The sequence below is a fragment of the Perissodus microlepis genome, chromosome 12 (genome assembly GCF_051167445.1).
Source record: "Perissodus microlepis isolate ML-2025 ecotype Zambia chromosome 12, ASM5116744v1, whole genome shotgun sequence".
Classification (NCBI taxonomy): Eukaryota; Metazoa; Chordata; class Actinopteri; order Cichliformes; family Cichlidae; genus Perissodus; species Perissodus microlepis.
The window spans coordinates 37,082,856-37,097,061 of record NC_140472.1 but is presented as its reverse complement, the minus strand read 5'-3'; the positions used below and the strand labels follow the sequence as shown (position 1 = coordinate 37,097,061).

The following is a 14,206-nucleotide window of genomic DNA, read 5'->3' as shown; positions in this document are numbered from 1 at the left end:
TCCGTTCTGATTATTCTGACGTCTCTGCACAGAGCCAGGACCCTCAGTGCTGGAACCAAACACTGACAAACTGCGTTCTACTCGTTCTGAATACAGGCCCCGCCTCCTGACACTCACCTGCCCTTCTGGGCTGACAGGTGACAGGATGATGTAATTGTCTCCATTTGATGATGTCACACGTGTGCCCTTCAGGGTGGTGGTGTGAGGTGTGTACATCTCCTGGTCTTCCTCCTCTTCCTCTTCCTCCCGGTCCTCCTTTCTATCCCTCCATAGAGAACCTAGAGCTCCCAAACTGGCCCGGACCCCTGACCCCTGACCCCATTTGCGGTCTTGTTTGCTTTGGGTGGGGTGAGACAGCAACTTCCTGCCTGTCGTCTAGGAGACAGAGGAACATTAGCTTAGTGTAAGATCAGTTAATAAGCGCTCATTTGTCTGGCGAGCTGTCGTGAGGTCAAGGATACAGAAAAGGAGAAGCACAGTGAAGTAAACATGAGAGCAGACATCAGTGACACAAACTGAAAACACAGAGTTTATATCAACCCACGTTCTTCTGATGTTCAGGGATCAGCTGTGAGCTTAACTAGCATGTAATGTTCAGCACTTGTTTTCTTGGATGGTCAGGTGATGTGTTGCTATGAATTATGGGATGGCATCATCTCCTCTTCTTTTACAAATGATGCTACAGTGTCTCCTTGGCTGAAGGAAGGAATAAAGGAAGCACTGAAGCTCCCACACGGTGTCTTCCAGCCCTCACTCCCAACTGGTGGTTGTGCCAGAGGTTTCTTCCTGTCAGAAGGGAGTTTTTCCTTCCTGTTACCAAGTGCTAGCTTTAGCAGGTCTGACTGTCGGGGTATTATCATAGGTCTTACGGTATAAACCTCGAGCTGATTTGGTGTTGTATAAGTAAAACTAAAATGAGCTGAATGAGAGCTCCTTTGATTATCTGCAGCTGTGATTATGACCACAGGTGCAGTTCAAATGGTTCTCACGCATGAAACTCACCGCGCTGTGTGTGTGTGGGCGGAGCATAGCGTCACATGCTGACCGGACCTCAGGTAAACTTCTCCACACCACCAACACAATCTGAGACTGACAGCTCCTGAGGAGACGCGCCACTGTTAGTATTCACAAAAGGCCAGATGTGCCCAGTGATTTACCTGAACAGGTGGGGTCACTCTCACAGGGGGCAGGGTTACCTGATGGCGTGGGCGAGGTCGACGCACTTCCAGGTCTCTACAGGGAGCCCATTGAGCTGCAGGACCGAGTCTCCCTGACGGAGTCCAGATTGATGAGCCGGACCGCCTACGAGCAGTGAGGACAGCCAGGTGTTTATTACCTGTGAGTGAACGGGGTGTCGTACAGCGGTCGTGGAATTGTCTTTCTCACCTGGATCTACCGCCTGCACTCTGACTGGGCAGTCAGAGCAGATGGTGAAACCGAAGCCATCTTTTCCTCGAGCGATGCTCACCTGCAGGACAGTCAGAACACACCTGAAGTCAGTTTAAAACTCCACCTTCTCAGCGAGGTGTAGCAGGTCTGCTTTCCTGTCACGGAGCACAGATTAAGTCTGGAGGAACTCCTTTTGTTCTCCACACATCTGAGCAAACTCTGACGATGTTTCACCTGAAGGTGAGACCCTACAGGTGACAACACTTTGGTGCACTGGTCAGTGTAGAGATTTGGGGTCATTTGGGGTTTTTTGATAGTTTTCCTTTAAAAAAAAAAAAAAAAAGGAAAAGCCGACCATCGAAGGATTTTTCTCTTTATGAGAGATCGGCAGGGAGCTTTCGTGATGATATCCATACGCAGGGTTAGGGTTACTCTCTTCCAGGAGATTTTATTTTCCAATAAAAGCAGTTGAAATCTTACAGCCCGCCTCTTTGAAGGCTGATTTCTTAAAATGACACGTTTATTCTCAGAGAGCCGCCGAGGAGTCGATTATGGAGCCTTCTGTTTGTTTCAGTATTTTTGATCCAATTATCACCTTGCTGTTCTAAAACGTTTGAAACGTAGTTGTTCGGTCGTGTCATGTAAACATAAACTGTGAGGGTAAATGAGCCTGCAGTGAACCTGTTCGTGTGACTCATGTATGCTGTCCTGTGCTGAGTTATCGGCGTGGTCACTCTGTTTTTGATGACTCATCACCTTAAAGTTTCTTCTCAGGATGACTGAGAAGCTGTCGTGTAGGACAGAAGGCTGCTGTCAGGTCAGGTTTGTTTCTGACTTTGAATAAAAATAAGGTTTTCCTGCTGTGATGCTCTCAGCCTGCAGGGCGCACCGTGTGTTACTCCACGGCCCTGTTGACCGAGGCCCATTGGGTCATGTTTGGTGGGGGTCTCCAAGTGGTTTCCATGGCTGTGTAAACAGAGACGGCGCAAGGAAAGGTCGCCTCGTCCTGAGAGTTTCCTCGCCACAATAGAAGTTTAATGTCCCCGACTTCAGACTGACAGGCTCATATTAAAACTGCTGCAGGGGAACCAAGAACAGCGTCGGGGTGAAGGTATGCAAACAGCATTTGTCTGCAGGTTCAGTCCTGCTCTCACGATCCCGCTCCTGCGCCATCTTCCTGCCTCTGCAGAGCTTTCGGGCCAAACAGGAAGTGGAATGACCAGGAATAGGAAGCTGAGCGTGCCTTTAACACAGCTTTGCATTTGTCTAAATCAACAATTTCCCCCGGCCTCCTCAGGCTGAGCTAAGTGGGAAAAGAAGATCAGAGGAGGTTAGAGAAGCTCTTTGAACATTTAAATACCAAATAATCATTTAGATTCATGCTCTGAGGCAGTGAAGCAGCCTTTTTAGACGTCCCACTGCTGTGGCGCTCTTGAATCAACAGAAGCGCACGTCAATCTGGTTTGAACTCGTGACAAAGAACCGAGAAACCTTCAAACTGTGAAAGGTGGACCTCAGGAGGGGGATTGTTTTCTGACTTCTAATTGGCTGAGGATGCAGGGCTGGTGCTCAGAGCTGTCCTGAGAAATCGTGGGACGGAGTTAAACCCCAACACGTTGGACCGCGACATGTTTACCTGTCCACTGAAGGATTTGTAAACTGGAGCCAGTCAGACCATCTCTTTAATTACAACTCAGGACCAGGATGAGGACGGTGTCAAAGGTCAACTGTCTCACCTGATCTGTGCGGCTCTGGTTCTCAATGATATTTCCCATATTTGGGCCGAGGACAGGCAAACAGTAAAAGTGTCGGTCGGGGAATTGTCTCTTTGTTCACAGTCTTCACTTTTTAGGTGCACGGAAAGCCAGCATTTACAGACCCACCACGACTTTGCACACATCACACAGAACTCCTGTTCCACGTGCACCTGCTCCCAGTCACGGGGGAGCTGCCATGCCAGCCATGCGCCCCTCTGCTCCACCCCTCCCCTGCAGCTGAGTCCCGAACCACACCATCACACTTTGTCTCCAACATTATAGTAACGGCTCTGCTCCGTATTAGCCGACTGATTTATTCTGCTCTCAACGAGCTGAAACTGAACCGAGATAAAACTCTTTTGTTGAAGTTATTCTCTGGGGTCAGAGGTCACATTTGCACTTTTGAAAAAATAAAGGAATTGCTAGTAAAGTTAGTAACTAGCACAAAGAATTTGAGTCTGGACTCATCGTGTCAGTTTATACTTTAGTGGTTCTGCTCTGCTTGTTCTCTGATGTCATCTGATGCTTTTGGACCAAACCGTCTGAGGTCCAGCTCTCCATCACTGGTAGCTCCGCCCTCCGCCCTGCTCTAACAGAACGAACTTCCTGTTTCATTCAGTAAGACCCGAAACCAGCACGTGAGACGCTCCGGTTACACACACAACACAGGACACTGTGGAGCTTTTCCCAGGAACATGACACACATCCAGGCGTGACATCAAACTGCACAGCCAATCAGGAAAGCAGTTTGCTTTCTGCCATTTTTGTGGCGAACTGAGCTTTCTGCGATTGGCGGTATTGAATACCGATTATCTGTCACACTCTTTTAAACAGACAGAAACAAAGAAAACTGTGGTGACCTGGATCCAAGAACCTGAAACAGTTTTTAGTCTCAGAGCTGCTGTGATGCATGAAACGTCCCAGTCAACATCATCAATAAGCACAGAGGTCAAGACTGATCGATGGAATCAATAATCATAGCTTTAGACCTGAGGCAGGTTCTGTCCGATGCAGGCGCGACACAGACGGTGGATGGTGTGCATGGCAGCAGGTCAGAGTTCGAATCCTGTGGATCCACCAAGTGTTCCTCAGCAGAGCTGAACCAAACCAGGATGAAGATCCAGACCAGGTCCGAGTCCAGCGTGCCGATCGAGGTAAACCCGTGTGAGCGCGTAGCAGAGGCTCAGAGGTGAACTGGATGTATGTGTGTGGGAACCAGCACACAGAATAATAGCAGGAAACTCACACACTCAGGCACACAAAAACAGTGGATGTGTCCCTGTGATAACACGCACACACTTCCTGAGCACACACTCGGGCTGACGTGTGTTTGTGAGGGCTTTGACTCATTAATGTTTTCCCAGGCTCCTGAATCTGAATGCGAGTCCTCTGAAATCTGCCTGAAACACCCACAAACACCTGTAAACACCAGCAAACGTGTACAAACACCTACAAACACCTGAGAGCTGGAGCTCTGGTTGCTCTGCACAGGAACAGAGGACACACTGTGTTGGACCTCATGTTTCGGATGTTTCTGAGGCTCGGGTCAGAGAGCAGCTTGTGATGGTTACAGAAGCAGCTTCACTCCATAATTCATCACACGTGAATGTTTGATGAGCCTTTCAGAAAAACAGTAAACACGAGGAGCCTGCGAGCAGTCGGAGCAAACAGGACCACGATGCTCAGAATAACCTCTCTCCATCAGCATTATTCATCCTCTCTGAGCAGGACGCGCTCCATCAGCAGCTGGTTACACTGTAAGTAATGCTTCACCCACCGGTTAGTGAAGTCACATCTGAAGACCCAACAGAGACATGTCGGGTCTTCTTTCAGGAAGTGACCATATTTGGACGAGAGGGCAGAGTGCTTTGTTATCAGCTAATCCTAACTGTGCTAGACTGTGGAGAGCATCTTACTGTTAATTAGTATCGAAATCCTTGAATTTCATTCACCAAAACTGAAGCTCCGCCTTCTTGAGGCGCTCTGTTAGTACAGTGACAGCAGCCATATTATTGGTCACATGATGTCATTAAAAAGCTCCAAAAGGCTCCAACAGCACAAACACGGTCCAGAGGTGGAGGTCAGGTGGAGCTAGCAGACAGCTAGCAGCTACAGCCGCCTGTGTCACCATCCACCTGTCAGTTTAAGAGGCCACGCCCCTAATAATGCAAACCCGTACAGTTGTAATGAAGGAGGAGGTTACCGATAGAGAGTCAAAGGAGCTTGCAAAGAAAAGCGTCTGGACTTCTTTAAGTTACTTGAAGATGTTTCACCTCTCATCCGAGAAGCTTCTTCAGTTCTAAGGTCAAATGGTGGAGAGTCCCAGATATAAACCTAGTGGGAGTTTCCCCCCACAGAGGGACAAAAGGACCCCCTGATGATCCTCTAATCGCCTGAGCCAAGGTGTGAAACTGGGTGTGGGTCCCAATCAGCCAGAGTTTCGGGTGTGTTCATTGTGAAACCTGGCCCCACCTTATCATGCGAATTCCTGAGGTCAGATGGCCCAGGATGTGAGTGGGCGTTAAGGTGTCTGGGAAGGGATCTCAAAACTGGATTATAGATGGCAGAGAGTTGGTGTCGTAAACCCCCGCCTCTGTTCAAAGATGGTCGCTCACAGTGGACATAGATGGCTTCTTTCACTCCTCTTTCAAACCATCTGTCCTCTCTGTCCAGAATGTGAACATTGGCATCCTCGAAAGAGTGTCCTTTATCCTTAAGATGCAGATGGACTGCTGAGTCTTGTCCTGTGGAGGTGGCTCTTCTGTGTTGTGCCATGCGCTTGTGAAGTGGCTGTTTGGTCTCTCCAATGTAGAGGTCTGGGCATTCCTCGCTGCACTGTACAGCATACACCACATTGTTAAGTCTGTGTTTTGGCGTTTTGTCTTTCGGGTGAACCAGTTTTTGTCTGAGCGTGTTGCTGGGTCTGAAATGCACCGGGATGTCATGCTTGGAGAAAACTCTCCTAAGTTTTTCTGATACACCGGCTACATAGGGGATGACAATGTTGTTGCGTCGCATAGGGCCTTGCCTACATAGGGGACACATTCTGGACAGAGAGGACAGATGGTTTGAAAGAGGAGTGAAAGAAGCCATCTATGTCCACTGTGAGCGACCATCTTTGAACAGAGGCGGGGGTTTACGACACCAACTCTCTGCCATCTATAATCCAGTTTTGAGATCCCTTCCCAGACGCCTTAACGCCCACTCACATCCTGGGCCATCTGACCTCAGGAATTCGCATGATAAGGTGGGGCCAGGTTTCACAATGAGCTCACCCGAAACTCTGGCTGATTGGGACCCACACCCAGTTTCACACCTTGGCTCAGGCGATTAGAGGATCATCAGGGGGTCCTTTTGTCCCTCTGTGGGGGGGATACTCCCACTAGGTTTATATCTGGGACTCTCCACCATTTGACCTTAGAACTGAAGAAGCTTCTCGGATGAGAGGTGAAACGTCTTCAAGTAACTTAAAGAAGTCCAGACGCTTTTCTTTGCAAGCTCCTTTGACTACGATGACCTGGATGACTGAGAACCTTCACAGACATCTTACCGATAGAGATCAAACCAGTTTTTGTATCACACCAGTCTACTGGGACCAGAACGGCACGTTACTGTAATCCAATTACTTTTTAAAGGAACAAGTAAAGGGATTACCATTGCAAAAAAAGTAATTAGATTACTGTTACTTTCCTGTAAGCACGCTGCGTTACTAAACCGTGATGTTGTTTGTGAGTGTCTCATGACGACGACATCCGAGCGTGCGGCGTCCATGGTAGCAGGCGTGTGCAGATCAACAATGGACAACATGGAGTGATGGAGAGAGTACAACCATGCAGCATTTAAAGCTTGGAAGTAATCACATTACTTCGAGTTTCATTCTGTAAAAAGTGACACAAACATTAGCGTCCGCTGTTCCCTCTGCGTGGGAAGAAAACTTCTTTCCACAGCGAAAAATGAAACTTCAAATCTAAATGTTAAACACATTTCTGTGTTACATAGAGTTTAATTTTTGCTTGATGCATAAAGTTAAATGATTAAAACTAATAAAACTAATAAAAAGTTTTTCATTTGATTCAGTTTTATATGATGATTATGGAGAAAAAGTAGAATTGGGCTGAAAGGTCTGTTGCTTTATTACGTATTCAGGTTGTGTATCATGTTTTTGAAAAGTAACTATGTAACTAAGTAACTAATTACTTTTGAAAATAAGTAACTAATTAGTTACTAATTACTTTTCTCAAGTAACTTGACCAACACTGATTGGGACTAGTGCTGCTTCTGCTGGCTGGTAGAGGAACTGCAGCCTTCACACACTGTCGATCAGATAAACCAAACTGAAGTTACAGTTACTCTCTGGTGACCAACCAACTTCTTTGTTGTCTGTTGCGTTACGTTCAGGAACAGAAGGAGATATGGTCGCTGTGAACATCGCACCTCCTCCTGGCGCATGTTTAGCGGCGTGTGTGCGTGTACGCTGACTCACCTCCATTCGCTGCATAGCGCTGCCGTCTCGGCCAGCGTACTGCTGGTTGGTGTTGGTGTACAGTGTGGAGGCGTGGCTGCTGTAGCTGGTGACCTCAGAGTGGAGGCTGGAGATCAGGTCTTTTGGCCCGCTGGTGCTGGTGGCACTGGTGGAGGTGGACTTTGTCAGGCTGGCCGTGGACGCACCGGTGGAGGAAGCCGCATCAACGATGTGGTTCAGGTCAGAATCAGGGGTGGAGTCCGGAGTCCTCCGAAGGTCTGCTGCAAGCAGATAACCACCATCATCATCACCTGCTGCATCATCCCACGACCACGCCGCATTCTTCCAGAACATCTCGGCTGTCCTCGGAGCAGACTGAGCGGACACCAGCAGAGACCCAGGTACGCTACAGGTAAAGGGGTATGCCCGGGCTCACAAAGCTGCTGCCACACTGCAGGATTTGACCTCGAGACCAACAAAACGTATCATGTGACACAGAACAGGGCTGAACAACAAACAGCTGCTGCAGGCAGACTGAAGCTGCTTCTTCTGTGGTCCCGCGCTCGCTCTGTGCAGCCCGGCGAACCACAGTCAGCCCTCAGTATGATGTCAGAGAGAGAGAGAGGGACATGAGCACAGAGGTATTGTGAGGGTCACATGGTTAGTGGGCTGCTTGTCATTACCATGGTAACCATGTGGACCCCTGGGGATGAGTGAGAGAGCAGGAGTCACTTTTAATCTATATCAGCCCCCCACCCCCCAGCCTCTATAAATAGACGAATGTATGGATCCACACACGGGCAAGCAGCTGCTTACGGCGCCGTCGCCACGAAGCCCTCAGCGTTCACGGCGCTCTGCTGCAGACCCAGTCTGGACTCAGCAGACAGACACCGTCTCGACTTTTAGGATTCAAGCGTTCCTTCTTGATAAAGCAGTTGGTGCTGGATCAGGTGACCCTGCACCCTCCCTTAGCTACGCCTGTTGGAGCGTAGCTGACAGTCTTCACTGACTCTGTGTCATTGTTGGATCTACCTCACAGCAGAAAGCGCCCTGAGGCGATGGCTGCTGTGATTTGGAGCTGCATAAATAAAACTGAAGCATAACGTTAGGTGAAGACTTCACGCTGCCACAGTCGCCAAACATCAAACACGCAGATCAGACTTTAACAACGGTCACAGTTGAGCTGACCTTTGACCTCTCCAATCAGGCAGGCCATCACACCTTTCCTGTTGGAGTATTATTTCCTCTCCAGGTGCTTCATGGATCACTCAGTCTCCAAATCCCGACTGAAACTGAGGCTACGTTCACACTGCAGGTGAAAGCACATCAAATCCGACTTTTTTGACCCTCTGCGACCCATCTATCCGATCATGGTGTGACAGTGTGAACGGCACAAATCCGATATTTTCAAATCCGACCTGGGTCACTTTCGTATGTGGTCCTGAATCTGATACATATCTGATGTTTTAGAAAGCGACTGCTGTTTGATGGTCATGTCGCATTAAATCCGTCTTTTACGTCACTGACACAAGACAGACGCCGATTATCAGCGCCGGAGAAGCGCCGGAGAAGACATCGCGAACGCTTCCTGTCCGTCCAGTACAACTGTTGGGAAGACAACGTTGGAGAAACGGGAACATTTTATTTGTACTGTATAATCTGCAGATTCTGACAGAAATCTGCAACTATCCTTTGAAGCACCGCTCCTCTAAAACAGCAATAAGGATCATTATTAGGCCAAATGTAGATAACACAATAACTTTATAACTTACAGGAAACTGGGAAACGTAAAGTCCGGAACAGTCAAACACTGTTTGCTCTGGGTCTAAACAGAGCGCGTTGTGTGTGACGTCTTCTTTTGCGCATGCGGCCGCTTTGAGCGTTCACACTAGATGTTGTTTTTTTAGTGCTATATAAATAAATTATGGGATTCACAACACCTGTCAGCTGACTCACCTGTAACAGAATGACATCATCAGACAGGTCACTGTGAAGCTCCTCCCCTGACTTTCGGAAAGTGATTCTTGCTTCACAATCACCGGGGTCACATGACCACGGAGGAGCCAATCCTTACCTCTGATGTCCACTCCCGCCTCTTCAGAGCTTCTTGTTGGTTTGCTTCTGTGTGATGTCACTCTCAGGTGTTTGCTCCACCCATACTCCTCCGCCAAGAGGTAGAACCAACCACTGAGGGGCTGTCATTCCAGAGGAGGCGGAGCCAGCAGGTTAGAAAGTGTATAAACAGTCAGTGCGAGATTCTCTGCTGCGATTACTTTAACTCACCTCACAGGATGAGACGAGAGAGCCAATCCCGAAGCTCATACAGCCAATCAGCTGACTGCGCCTGAGGAGACGGACACACCTGATGAGTAAGACAAAGCACCGCCTTCAGGCCAGATAGTCTGTATAACCTTAGATAATTCAGGCCGTGAACTTTAATTGGAAGGTTTAAAGTAAAACATTTGATTTCCTGTTTTCAAGAGCTCGGCGGCAGAAGAAGGTCACAGGGACGAGGGTCCTTTGGCGGGTTTGTGTCCTCGCTGTCCAGGTTCAGGTGAAGCTGCTGGTTTGAAACCCTGTGACGCTGAATAACCGAGCTCAGGATGGTCGGCTGCCCGTGCGTCTCCTCAGCATGTTCTCGCCAAACACACTGAGCATGCCCATCAGCGCTCTGTGTTTGCATGCTTCAGAGCCTCAGCTTTCTCAGTCAGTCATACAGATTTCATCTCTGTGGTGTTCTGCATGTATTAGAGCTGTTTCTTATATTTTGTATTATTTAAGTTCAGTCGGTTCTTGTTCTGATCGTCTTGGAGCGACCGCATCGTTTAAAGTGTTCTGGATCAGAGGATGGAGCAGCTCGGCCTGTTTCTGTAAGCTTTCTGAACCTCCTGCGTTTGTGGTTCTTCTCTTCATGCTCAGGTAATGAGGTGTCTTCCTCCTGGAGATTCTTCTTCTCTGGCTGGATGTTGTGACCATGGAAAGGAAAGACCCACACCTGTGCAGGTACCTGCAGCCTTGAAACTGAACTCTTCCTCCAGTCTGGATGTTGAAACCTCAAATTCAAGCTGAGTCTGAACTTTTCATCATGTGACCTCAAAGTGTTTAAAAAAGTGTACCACGTGAGCCCCACTGCCACCATCAGGCCAGAGTGTGAACTGCAACATGTGTGGATGTCCAGCCTGAAGAGAGCTGCAATCATCAGCAGCTCAACAGGTGAGAGTCAGAGTGATGTCATCACTCACCTGTTGTCAGCAGGTCGTCTGAACACTGAAACCAGCAACCTGCTCGGCATAAGCTCTCCTCTGACCCACCTGAGACACACACACACACACACACACACACACACACACACTGTAAACACAATGGAAATGCAAACAGTGTAAACCACATGTGTCCAACCTGAGGCACGCGGCTTGAATCAGGTGCATCACTCATTTAAGCCGGCCCTCCACAGGAAGAAGAAACAGGGTGTGCAATTCTGATACACGCTACAGTGCCCATGCAGCTTGGGGTCAGAGGTCAGCGATGCACTTCAGTGTGAGTCCAGACTGAATCGACTTTAAGCAACAAAGGAACAGGTAAGCGATGAAGAGCAGCCGCAGCCGGAGGACATGCTCTCTGTCTGGCTGAACTCTGCTCACTCACGGACGCAAACATCCAAACGCGAGGAGATGAAAGCACGTCTGACCGTCTCCTCATCCCTGTCAGAAAAACTGAGCTCGAGCCTGCAAAGCTGCCATGTACAAACCCTCGACTGCCACAGCTGTCGAGGGTTTGAGGAGCTCCATGAGGAGCTCAGGAGCACAGCCACATTCTGCTGTCTCAATGGTGGTGCTGATGGAGGTGGGTGGAGGGTGTTTTAGAACTGACTGCTTGGTTAGTAGTTATATTTTCCTTCATTCAGGAGTGCAGACGAGTGTTGATGCTGTATGTGATTCCACTTAATCCATGATAACCACAATGTAGTATCCATGCATGTGCAGACGATGCACATGTGCACCAGGCTCAATGTCGCCCCCTCTCAGACGCAACACGTAAATGCATCTGGCAGTGCTGACATGTTGGGAGCCTCAGGTGGGTGAGCACAGCGCTGTACATGATTATTAGGTACTGACACCTGTGCGGCCACCATGAGAAGTATATTGTGTAAACTAGGATCGGCAGTGTCACATCATCTGCACCGACGCTCAGCACCGGTGCCCCCCAGGGATGTGTGTGCAGGCCACGGCTGTGCAGCCCCACCTAGCTCCAACAGCATCATCATCAGTTGTCAGGACAAGAACCTGCTGCTCAACATCAGCAACACCAAGGAGCTCGTCGGGCGGAGGCATTTACATCGAGGGGAATAAAAGTGGAGAGAGTCGGATGCTTCAGGCTCCTGGGCATCACCTCAGTGAGGATCAGCAGCTACGACGCTCTGTGACCAGCGCATCAGCAGGTCTGAGCTGCCAGCCATCCAGGACCTCTACAGGAGGACGGCCCAGAGGATCTTCTCTGGTCCCAGCCACCACAGCCTCACGCTCTTCATGAGGAGCGTCCACACCCACAGCAGCAGATTCAGGGACAGTTTCTACCCACAAGCCATCAGGACACTGAGCTGCTGGAATATTGGACAGTTTATATCACACACTGTACATGTATGTACCACTACCTCTGCACTACAGTCGCTACAGTATTTTTAATATCTGTATTCATTGATTTTACTCTTTTTTATTAAGAACTTCATTGGATGGTTGCAGCTGTGAAGAGCTAAAACTATTATATTAGAGCGCTGACTGTACGGTGGCGAGGCTCGCGAGCTGTGAGCCAGCCTGCCTGACAGCTCATGCTCTGGTGCAGGTAATGGTGATGTTCGTACAGCTGAAGCTGCTGGCTGTGGGAAGCCTTCTTTGAAACCTCCACACTGGATCAGACTGTAGGTAAGAACTCAGGACAGGAAATGACATGATCCAGGATCTTTCAATGAAAGTTCATTTCCAGTCTGACCCCGGACTGGAACTCCTGCAGCAAACTGTCATAGCACAGTCGAAGGTGTCCTGAGTCCCAGCGCTGTCTCTATAAGTGTGCGATTAGAAACCTTTGTGTGACTCACAGCTTAAAGCGGCGCTCATATTTTGGGTTCTTGTTGTTGTAGACCGTGTCGGTTTTAATCCTGATGCTGCGTTGCAGGTCAGAGGTCACAGCCAGCTGTGAACACATGCACAAACAGGTCTTTGATATTTGACTGTCGCAGTAGCAGCTGATCAACTTACTGACATCACATCCTCACCTTCACATAGGAGTCACATGATCTCTGGGATTTTCCCATCAGCCCTCTGGCCTCATGGACTGCAGACAGAAGAGAACAGGCTGACCAAACGAAGATGGATGAACCGATTGATCACTGGAACACTGAGCTCCAGGACAGGAAGTCACTTCCACAATGTGCCGACAGCAGAACGCCTGATTTATTACGGGATAATATTTATTTCCATAAACATAAACTCTGCATGTGAATCTGTCAGAGAACCTCAAAGAGTAGGAGAGGCAGCCATCTTTGTTTTTAGCTGATCAAACACTCAGAGTTTGAACTCTTCTGTAAGTCTGAGTCTCTGCTTATCCACCCGTCGTCCACAGGGCCCCTAGTCTGACTTTTTACTGGGCTACTCTGAGGTTCTACCTGTGTTTTAATGATTATTCTATTCTATTCTAACTGTCAGAAGGTCTCCTCTGATTGGCTGCTGCAGCACTTACTGTGAATGATCAGCTGTTGCAGCTCTCTGGTGACCGACAGTCGCAGCTGACCTACAGAGAAAGGAGACAGCCGGAGTCAGTTGCAGATTTAAATCGATCGATCATTGATCGATTGATCGCACCTCTGCCTCTGAACGCAGACGGCTGGACCTTCTTCCTCCTTCTGGTCCCGGTCTCAGGAATGCTTCCCATGGACCCGGACCCGGGTCCAACCTGGGATCAGAACATGGATCATTCTGAGCTGGTCTCGCTTTATTCTTACTGATACTTTGCAGCCAATCAGAGCTCTACAAATTTCCCAGAAACCAACGAGGAAGCCCCGTGCTTCCTGACTGCCACCTTTAGCAGAGGAGATGCTGAACCGTGCAGCACAGTAAGAATAAAAACAAAGACACAAACTGTGATGACGCCACCGCGAAGGACCAGACAGATATATATCATTACTGCGGTGTCATGGCGAGTGCTTCCATTTACTTTTACTTACTTTCATTTTTAAGAAGTAATCAGAACAAACATGTAAACCTTCATTTTGTTGTTTCTGCTAAGGTTGAGTTTACGTTTCCATGGTAACCTTGTGTTTATGTTGCGGTGCTATGAACTCTGGGTATCGCAGTGAGAGGAAGTCCTGGACAGAGCCTGAACCCTCACAGACCCACCTCGGACAGGGTTCTGACCCATGTGCTCTGGGCTGGTTGCTGGTCCCGCTGTGGCTCAGTCAGACCCTGAACCAGGTCTAATCCGCTCGACCCAGTTTGGATCCGGGTCTTCCTGATTAGAGCCACTCGGATTTCGGCTCTGCGGGACTGGATCTTGCTACCACACCGAAAAACAGAAGTAGGTGTGAACTGGTTTCTGGTCTGAGCCC

At 48.8% G+C, this 14,206-nt stretch overlaps 1 protein-coding gene across 2 annotated transcripts in view; it reads right to left on the bottom strand.

Annotated features, from left to right (window-relative positions):
- Positions 1–14,206, bottom strand: part of LOC146376980 (regulator of G-protein signaling 3-like) — a 28,471-nt gene that overhangs the window by 11,498 nt on the left and 2,767 nt on the right. The window contains exons 3-15 of one of the 2 annotated variants that reach the window (XM_084946656.1): positions 13,998–14,205; positions 13,464–13,554; positions 13,342–13,392; positions 12,878–12,936; positions 12,701–12,795; positions 10,851–10,919; positions 9,892–9,970; positions 9,683–9,803; positions 7,630–7,889; positions 1,387–1,468; positions 1,197–1,302; positions 1,003–1,099; positions 118–375 (exon numbers count right to left, since the gene is read on the bottom strand). In XM_084946656.1, coding sequence (XP_084802782.1) covers positions 118–375; positions 1,003–1,099; positions 1,197–1,302; positions 1,387–1,468; positions 7,630–7,889; positions 9,683–9,803; positions 9,892–9,970; positions 10,851–10,919; positions 12,701–12,795; positions 12,878–12,936; positions 13,342–13,392; positions 13,464–13,554; positions 13,998–14,205 — 1,576 coding nt within the window. The remainder of the gene's footprint in view (positions 1–117; positions 376–1,002; positions 1,100–1,196; positions 1,303–1,386; positions 1,469–7,629; positions 7,890–9,682; positions 9,804–9,891; positions 9,971–10,850; positions 10,920–12,700; positions 12,796–12,877; positions 12,937–13,341; positions 13,393–13,463; positions 13,555–13,997; position 14,206) is intronic. The other variant, XM_084946657.1, reaches the window with a different exon arrangement.